Source organism: Limulus polyphemus, unplaced genomic scaffold (assembly GCF_000517525.1).
Source record: "Limulus polyphemus unplaced genomic scaffold, Limulus_polyphemus-2.1.2 Scaffold258, whole genome shotgun sequence".
NCBI lineage: Eukaryota > Metazoa > Arthropoda > Merostomata > Xiphosura > Limulidae > Limulus > Limulus polyphemus.
Genome location: NW_013665868.1, coordinates 587,813 through 598,345, shown reverse-complemented (window position 1 = coordinate 598,345; position 10,533 = coordinate 587,813). Strand labels below are relative to the sequence as shown.

General features: G+C 28.9%; 1 protein-coding gene across 1 annotated transcript in view; it reads right to left on the bottom strand.

Annotated features, from left to right (window-relative positions):
* Nucleotides 1–10,533, bottom strand: part of LOC106478881 (formin-like protein CG32138) — a 125,428-nt gene that overhangs the window by 62,702 nt on the left and 52,193 nt on the right. Inside the window, exons 3-7 of the mRNA XM_022382573.1 lie at nucleotides 8,369–8,448; nucleotides 6,481–6,564; nucleotides 4,724–4,934; nucleotides 3,725–3,801; nucleotides 1,578–1,749 (exon numbers count right to left, since the gene is read on the bottom strand). Of these exons, the coding sequence (XP_022238281.1) occupies nucleotides 1,578–1,749; nucleotides 3,725–3,801; nucleotides 4,724–4,934; nucleotides 6,481–6,564; nucleotides 8,369–8,448 (624 nt within the window). The remainder of the gene's footprint in view (nucleotides 1–1,577; nucleotides 1,750–3,724; nucleotides 3,802–4,723; nucleotides 4,935–6,480; nucleotides 6,565–8,368; nucleotides 8,449–10,533) is intronic.

Genomic DNA, 10,533 nt, shown 5'->3' with positions numbered 1-10,533 from the left:
TCCCTACTCGTGCCTTCGGTCGTAGTCGTCTATACAGAATTAGTAAGTTTAAGTTAGTTACTACTACTATTAATTATATATACTATATAATAATATGTGTGTATATATATATATATATATATATATATATATGTGTGTGTGTGTGTGTGTGTGTGTGTGTGTGTGTGTGTGTGTTTCTCAACTTGTTTTCCTCAAGACAACCCTACAAATAGTCTACAACTTCCACAGCACCTCTAATGTCTTATAGCCTAGTTAACAGTGGTGTAGCCAGAGTGTGTGTGGTCACAGAGCTACCTCCCCTCCCTCAATATGTCCCAGATGAAATTTGGCAACCTTCATATTTCTTTTAGTACACATACAAACTTTTAAAATATGTGATGTATCAATCTATTTGTTGTTGTTTTACAATATTTTGCTAAAATTTTGTGGCACCCTGGTTGAGAGACACTAATTTATATATATAATAAGCATTAAAATATTTTAGTAAAGATTCCATTGTCAGTCCTAGTTGTCACCTTAAAGTTACATTTAAGATGATATATTATTATTTTATTTCTTTTGTAAGGGTGGAGGTTGGAAGTTTCATATACTAGACATTTTAGGGTGGTTTCATTTCTACTTTAGGAATTATAAGAACTTCTAAGGGTAACTGCCTTCCCACAACTGGCTGCTGACAGAGAAAAACAGTAGGAATTAAAACACTGTGGTGTAAGCACTCAACTCCATACTCTTAATTGATTTAAATCTTTGCTGTCTAATCTAACATCAGTGTTTGGATTTGTCTGGTAAATGGGATATCCCCAATGCATTTGGAAGCTATTACCACAGGCATTATCCACTATGACTTTAAGGTGACAACTAAGATTGACAATGGATTATTTACTAAAATATTTTTGATGCTTATTTTATATTAAGTTCATTATTGTTTTATAGTGCTGATTTTAATCACCTATTAACAATTAATGTAATTATCCGATCCAATTGTGGTAGGTATTTAGGTTTAATAGTATTGAAAATATTTACTTTATTACATCTATCTATCTATATACATACACACACACACTTGTACAGATAATCTAATTAAAATAGCCTTCTATAAACCTTAATACTATTCAACAGTTTGGGTATGTATGACTACACAATAGCTTCCAACTATATTGAATTCATCAACATTTAATCATAGTTAACGTAAAAAATGTACTTTGACCAATAAATACAAACTAAACAATCTTTGAGCTACAGAGTTGAAATCCTGAGCATTAAAGTATGTGATGCTCATACATTCATCTTTGTTAAAACTAACACTTAATAATTAGTATGATAGAATAGTATTTCAAAATGACATTGAATTTCTTTGAATGCTTACATTTTATATGATTCTGAGAAAATATTAAGCTTAACGTGATATAACATTCTTTATACACAAATCCATTTTACATGTTCTATCTCTCAAGAAAAACCAGTTCTTTCACTGGCATGAATCATTCAGAATAAAGTTGATTATAAACACAAAACTGCTATACAGCAATAACACCACAAATTCTTGGGCAACATAAAATAATAGTAGTAAACCATACCATGAAATCAATGTTGAATTCATCATAGTTCATGAAGTAGTCCATGAGTGTTTTGAATCTTACTTCTTCATCAGTAACTTCTTTAAACCTACTGAAAGCTTTTAGTATTATGTGATGTCCTCCTTTTACCAGACAAATAGCAGCTAAGAGCTCCAGTACTAAAGCTTTGGTCCTGTGGGTGTAGATATTTACAACATAAAGTTTACAAACTGACAGACTAATAAGACAATACTGACTTTAAACACTGTAAACAAGAAAAAAATATTTGTTCTCATGCAACAAAATGTCCAGAAAATTTTGTAATTAAAATGAAAAAATGTATCATGAAGAATGGTGAACATTATTTCCCTTAACATAAATACACAGTAAAGTATTGCTGGTGAACATTACTCTAACTGTGTAAGCAACTCGCATCAAAATCACTGATGATAGGAGAACTAACTTTTAAATATCCTCCTTCCTTAAAACTCTGATGTGCCAGGGTAAAGTAACGTTCAAGCCATAACTGTTAAAACTTGTGAATAAAGAAAGAACCATGAGTTTGAACACGCTACATTTTATTAATGCATAAAATATTAAACTAACAAAACATAGCACAAGTTGAATAATAGCTCAGAACACAAAAATCTGTTCTATTAGCTTAAAGTAAAAAAATGTTTATTCATGCAAGACATCTATTTGCTGATAACTTAAGAACATTGACAGGTAAAAATTGGAAGACACGTTTCAAACTATTGGGGGTGCAAACAGGGTAGCAAAATCCAAAGGTCTCGACAACAAGGAAATAATATTGAGGGGATCCAGGGGATGATTCAATCTATATGACATTATATGTTGTACATTTAATGTTTTAAGCAGACATTTAATTTGTCTGTAATAATGAACCTTGTGATTTGAGTTCTTTAAAGTGATATCCAAAAATTTTTTATGGTACGCCAAAACCTATTGGAGGTATTACAGTACCTCCTTAGTGTACACCACTGCTTACAAACCAGAAAAATATATTCACTATATCCAAGGAAAGCCAGTTGTTAATAAGTGTTAGGTAATTTATTTATAAGATCTGTTTTAAACTCACTTGGCAAAGAATAAAACAAATCTATTATAGAAAAATATTTTTGAGTTCTAGTTGAATTCAATAATAAGACATCCTAAACTGGAGGTAATGATTACCTTGTTTGAAAAAACAAAAGCATATATGTATAGCACACATAATAAACTAGAACTTATGATTTTTCTTTATGTTGTAAATAAAATCAATAATCAGATTAAGACTATGTAAAATGAGCACTTATAACAATATTTACTCAACATAGAATTTAAATACATTTACACTAAATAATCTCCACCTTTTTACTAGATATTATATTTGAGTTTCATAAATGCCTTTACTTCAACATTAATAAATATCCTATCAGTTTTGAATGAAGCTGTTATGAATTCCCTATTTATCAGTAGTAGTTTCAGTTATGTATTTATTTAAATTACTGAATAAAGAAAATGCTATATCAAATTACAGTTAATTTTCCCTGATAAATAAACAAAATTTTTTTTTTTGCTAAAGCTAGAAAAATATATTTTTTGAGATAGATCACAAAGTCAGAATGACAAATTATAAGATAGTTAAAGGCAAATGTGGAAGAATGTAAGAACTTAATCAATATACTTCTATTTAGTAATACAGTTACCCAAGGAACAAAATTTAAGAAGTAATCTGATTAAGCACTAGTTATGTCTCAGTTATAAAATGTAGAGAGAAACAACTTCTATAAAAACATTCTTACATACTTATTAGTAAAAACATCATTATTAATAATAATAATATTAAATTATATATTAAAAAATTTAAATCCTAGAAAGAGAAAGCAAATGCTACTCCGACATGTTGAGTTGATAATGAAATCATGTCAAGTCATGCCTTTGTGCTCTATTCTTGATATTAAACAATATTATCTTTCCGAGATTCTTATTATTACTAACAATTCAAACTCATAAGCCTAAAAAAAATATAATCATTAATACCCTAAAATTTCCACATAATAAGCAAGGTTTTTACTTTACAATTTCATGTTTTATTATTTTTTCTCTGTTATCATGCATTCCATTCTACTTATATTACATACTATTTCTAAAGAGAGAAACCTCACCTTAATTTTTTGTGCGTAAGACTTAATGTAATACAATTGATGGCTTCCCTGTGCTCAAAGACCATGTTGAATCCATTCTGAAAATTGCATTAATCATGGACTTTTTATTATATAATATTGTTTTTTTTACAGAATTAAAATGTTTGTAACATTTAAAACCTCATTAAAACTTACTTATTGCTATATATATTATAATAAAAAAATATTTAATAATTAAAAAAAATTAACAAAAATTTTACAAAAACTTGTAGTCTAAATGAAGAATTCAAAGATATATATAAGTTTTAGATTTTGTTATCCAGGCAAACTTTCTTTTTTTTTCAAAATCAATTACCAATAGATATCTATAATGAAATGCATACATGATGTAGTATGTCATCTATTACTTTCCAATTAATCCAACCTAAATTTTGTAAATGTGCTTATTTACATAGATCCTAATGTAAATTACCAACAATATTACAATATTTACTAAATCAGGTGCTCTTTTCACACCAAAATTATGCTCGAGGAATACTCAAGTATATTTTACATAATATTTGAAAAATATAAAACAGTCTTTAAGTCTAGTCTATTGAAACCTTGGCCATAAAAAACTACCTTTTTATCTTGAAGTCTTTCTTCTATGAGCAACTGCTAATGAGTGTATTGTATTTATTTATTCAATAGTAAGTTTTGAAAATTTTTTTTATGAGATGTTTCAATGTCATATGGGATTTATTTAATTTACTTACTTTAATTTATTTTTACTTCTTCAGAAAAACTCCATGAATTTTTGTTTTTTTATTCTAGTTACTATGAGAAAAGAGTTCCACAAATTTTACATGTTCAACTTTATAAACATTATAATTTTCTTTTGATATTCTACTATAAAAATTATGAATACAGGATATGGAATATTTGACAGCTGGAATAATGCTGTGATCATCACTATAAAACAAAATTAGACTTCAACACCCGTAAAGAAAAATTACTTTATAACATCTGTAACAAACAAACCTTGTTATTCATGATAGCTCGTAGACACATTACACACACATGGATGTCATCTGTGGCCTCCCCCATATTGAGCTTTGAAATGTGCTTGGAAGCTCTTCTAATCTTAAAGTTATCCAACTCTAATGCAGGACGGTGTGTGGTGGACGAAGAGTATCCATTGGGGACTGATCCATTCTCTTGAATGGATGCCTCATGGGTTAAATGCTCATGTCTATTTGCAATTAATAAAAAAAAAAAGGTTGAATTATATTAGCATTTTAGATGGTATGAATAAAATTGATAATTTGTACAAAAGTAATTAATGTATAACATAGGGAGGATATATAAGAAACATCTGCAAGTGTTAAAATCACTCTTTCATAAATAGTTTAGCATATATCGGTTGTAAGGTATATTCAGAAAATGTTCTCTAATTTTCAATGAAGTGAACATTCTGCATGTTACTGTGAAATTCTTGTAAAGTGGCTGTCAAAACATTGTACATGTATTAATCCTTTTGCTTAGGTAATGGTTACATAAAGCAAAGGCTATCCAACAGGTTCCCAGTTATTCCCCACACTGGACCATAAAACCAAGGGCAGGGAATCAGCTTGTTGGGGAATACATCATCATTTTGCTTTCTTTTGCAATATATGATCATAATTGAGGCCATGAATCAGGGTTTTAAGGGTTTGATGTTCCCCACAGGCCACCCAGTAGACACTTGTAGAAGTTGGTATGAGTTATGGATTTTCTCAGTTGAATATGTTATTTAGAACAGTCATTGATATAGTTATTGTACAGGTTATGAGCTACTACAATCATGATATCTTCATCTTTCTCAAAAGTGCAGTATAACATTATTATTCTTTTCTATGTCTCTGTGCAGACACTTAGGATATCCTTCTCCCACCCCAGCAGCCAATCTAGTCACAACAGAAAAGTATACCAGCTAGTAAGTAAAATGAACAACCTATATGTGGATAAAGATTTTATTTATTTAGTTGTGTTTGTTTGCTTCCTTTTTTGTCCATGTTCAAGTTATTCTTTGCTTAACAGTCTTGAACCTGCATTTTGCACACATTTGGACATCAGTACACCTAAATATCATACAAGCATATTGTTGTCTAAAACTGTCTGCACTAATTAACTATTTTAAGATATCATAGCCAATAGACTTGTAATACTCCTTAAGCCTCTCACAACTTACCAGGTTCTATAATAGTGTATTTTACTTGCTACCTATCAGATTATTCTACATATAAAGAGGAAACCATCAATAAATACAGCAGTAATATCCTTCAAAACAAGTCTTCCACAAGTGAGTGATGTTGAGTAATATTTGCTTATGTTGGAATCACTGGTAAAGATTAAATTGCTCATTTCACAATAAACCAAGTCCTTACTCTTGAGTCTCTTGACTATTTAACTCATTTATGAGGAAACCCCAGGAGGAAAAAGTTTTATTTTTCATTTCTGTTGAGAAAAGTGCTCTTGTAAAAAAAGGAGCAGGTTTTATCAATTATATGTTACTCTGTACTATAATTTTTATTTAAAAAGCTTTTATTTATACAAAAACATATATATATATAATATATGTTATATATCAAAACACCTAATAAAACTTAAATAATTTCAAACAAATGTTAACAATGAATGAATTCTATGTTTTTCAAGGTTAAGTTGTTTAGTATTAAACATAACAAGCTCCTCCTTTATTTAAAGAAGAAGAACATGTACTACTTCCAGTGAAACAGAAAAGATAAAATGCATCCTACCTCAGTATCATCAGTCTAAAGGACAAGTAATCTACAAGAACATCCAAGCCTTTATTATCTTCATTTAGAAATTCTCTAACCCATCTAGAATATAAATCAAGATACAGTTAATAAAAGTTTTTATTCACATGTATCAATCAGTATGACAAACTTATTCTTGCCTATTCCTATTCTATATATTTGATATAGAAATATATGTAATTAGATATTTTCAGGATGATCATTCATGCCTTAATTTGATTTATACAAGTCATATTTCATGCATTTTTGGGGTCATGACAAGGTTGTTTGGGAAGTCTGATCAAGCTGCAGATACAGAGACCCATTTTCTGTCCTTTTTATACATTAGGCAATACTTTATATTGTAATTAAATGAAGACTAATTTCAACAAGTCAGGTGTAATTTGTGCATCTAAGTCACATTCTGTTTAAAATAAGTCGAAACAAAATTTATAACAAGCAGTTACAGCTCTGTGGTATTTCATCCCACCCACCTTAATACAAATACCCACACTAAAATTAGCTAAGAGAAATGAAGAACCTAAGCTTGATCAAAGACTGAAAAACAATACCTGAATTGTCCTTATTTTTTAAGATTAAAAATGAGTATATGCACAAAAATATACTCCAGAACAATTCAATATTTCATAGCATTAAAAATGTATTATTTACTTTATTACACTTTTATTAAAATTTCTTTCTTCACACTTTTCCAGCACTGACCTAGCTTACCTATTAAAGTTTTAAACAATTATTTATATAAACTGTGATTCTGACAACCTCCCTTCCAGATCTACTAACTAAATGTTTATATCAATTAAAGTGTTTTGAATGTGTTAAACCTCTCTTACACCATATACTTCTGTATTCAATACTTTCTTAGTATTTTTTATGTCACAGAATTTGAAACGTACTAAAATACTCAAACAATCAACATTATTTGATACACAATTAAATAAAATCTTTATTCTAAGACCGATCAACAGTCTTAATAGGCACTTTAGATGTTTTGACATCAATTCACGCCATCCTCACATCAAAACATGTAGTACTTTTTAGGACCATTAATCAGTCTTAGAATAAAAATTCTAATTGTGTACCAAACAAAATTGATCATTTGAGTATTTTAATATATGAACTTTAAGCTTTTAATACCAAAGAGTTTGTTTCATAACCAGACAACTAGCAAGTGCATATATTTCAAAAGATGTCCTGCCTGCTATATATCCTTTGTGATAAATTAGTTAACTTGTTTCAAATGTCTGAAAAAGAACAACGCTTCCCACAGTATAAATTTTTATTTGCAAAATAAAAAATTTTAAACCAATTCAATGTTATTACAATTAAAGTTGGTAAAAAGAAGGGCCAAAACGAATTTATAAAAACACTTAAATTGTATTTAACTTGTTTACAAGAAGAGCCAGTCTTTAGATATGGAGTTGATCATAAGTAACCAAACAATCATGAAAATTCCACCACATTATTCAATAATGTAACCTCTCTCTCTATCTTTTAATTAACTTAATTAAACTCAGTAAGCTTTTTCCTGATCTATTTCATCATCTATGTAACTTTCAGCTTCCAGGTTTTGGCTAAAACATTTTAATGAATCATAATTTATAAAACTTGTCGCACATCTCAGAGTGTCTTATAGAATTAATACATTGATTTGAAAACATTCACTACTGATTTTTGTGAAAAAATATAATTTAAGCATTAAATATTTGACAGGTTTAATATTTGTGATAAAAAAATCAAAATAGACTACAGTACTCCATGCCTTAATCATAAACATTGGGCTATATTAGTTCAATTGTTTAGTAAATTTTCAGTATTTAACACTAACATTAGTTACTTTCCTTTCTACACTTTGTACCCACAAACTTACTCTATATTGTTTGTTCGTAAAGAGATCTCCAAGTCACGGAGATTTTGAGTTGAAGTGGCATCCCCTACAAGCCTTCTTCGCTGGAATAATAATAGTAAAAACAATTACATTGTATTTCCTTTTATGTGCTACAATAGAACTTTCTTTTGTTCAAAGAAAAACAAAAAAAACATACATCATGCATCAGTTGGGTCTCTCAAAAAAGAACTACCATCTTTAAACCTTATCTGTATCAATAAATGCTCACATGTAAAAATAACTAAATATATCTAAAATGCTTCTGTTTAATATATGGTATATGTTAAGAAACTGGTAGGAACTCAGAATGGTACAGTTTTGTAACAGAAACACACTGATTCAACTTTAAATGATCACAAGACACTGAAATAGATAAATTATATATTACTTATTTTAACAATGTAGAACCAAAGAGGAAAGAAAAACAAATGATAACTTCACATATTCTTAAAAATTTATTATAATATCTTACAGACATTAAGAGATGTGTAAAAGGATAAAATTTTTGAATACATACATTGTATGTCAATGTTTATTTCATGTAAATGTTATATTTGTCAATGTTTTTCAGCTAGAATTAGTTCAATAAAATGACAACACTAATAAACATACAACTTATTTTACTTACATATAATATTATTAAATTAAAAATGACTGAAAATTTCCCTAGTTTATATCCTTCATGTTGTCTAACAATTGGAAATAAAACTATTGTATAAGAATTGTGTAAAACATTTTTTACAGATATATCTTGTGTCAGCAAGTCTATTAAACTTTTCCCATCAAATGTCTGCTGTTGAAAAATGTTCTTAATACTGGCATCAATAGTAGTTAAGCTTATTGTTTTGCTACAAATAATCTTGGTTTTATATGTATTTTAGCACTATTCAATACGGGTTTTTAGAACAAAAATTCCTTTAGATGGTAAAAACGATCAGTACCCAGACACTTCAAACAAAAACTTTATCAGTTTTATCACAAGATGAAAAATGGTTGATGGACCCAGTGAAGTAACTGCAGAGAGGTGATAACTTAGTGTTATTGTACTTATCACTGAACTTTGCCCACACATGTATTTGTAAAATTCCTATCAGACTACTTGACAATGTTATTTACACATTATCACATGAGTTTATATACAACTGTGTGTGTGTGTGTAATATCCAAGACAACAGCAGAACATAAAATACTAGTAGAAAGCTTTTGTTGTTTGGTTATGTCTATTATGGTTGGACAGTTGTCTGATTCTCTGTGGGTTCAATCATTAGACCCATGTGTTAGGACTGATGATGTTAATGATTGGTTAAAATGGAATTTTCATTAATGGCACCAGTCATGTTTTCAAATTACTCATGTTCTTGCTATTAAAACCAACTTTTATATAACCATGTAATAATCTAACCTGGTTGTTACAGGTAGTAACATGTGCATATTTACAGTGATATTATCTTATTTAGAGTTACAGCTGTTTTATAAGCAACTAAGTTTCAATACCCCAACACAATAATACTGTCTTTCAATATGCATAAAATACTTCATGCGTTAATCAATATTTGACTGTTAGCATGGATGGATGGATAGTGTATTATTCTTGCAGAAACAAGCATCATAACAAAATCAAGCACTCCCTTATAAAATCACAAAGTATGAAATTTGGTTTACCTATAAAACAACATGTTGTATATGAATTTTATTAATATCCTTACAATAATAGAGACCATCTATTAAAAATTACTAAACAATTGTACATACAAGTGAATTTTCAGCAATATACTGTAATGTCACATAAAAAGATTTCAGACTCTATAACTCAACTGAATTTATAGTAAATTGACTTCACGTAAAGGATGCTTAACTTCATAATTTGTACTGTTTCATGTACATGCCATGAATCACAAGAAGAATTATGCACTCTGAAGGCTACAACACAGCATGACATATAAAGTTGAAAAGCAATAAATAAAAATATTTGTTACTCTTAATTTTGGTTTCATTTACTCTTGAAACAGAACACTTTCAGGAACCCTGCCAAAGTACATCTAGTTATTATTATATATACCATATTTTTCGGAATATAAGACGCACCCTTATTTTGAAGACAAAGTTTTGGGGAAAGAAAAGTTACAGTCGCATCTGAAGGATTTTTA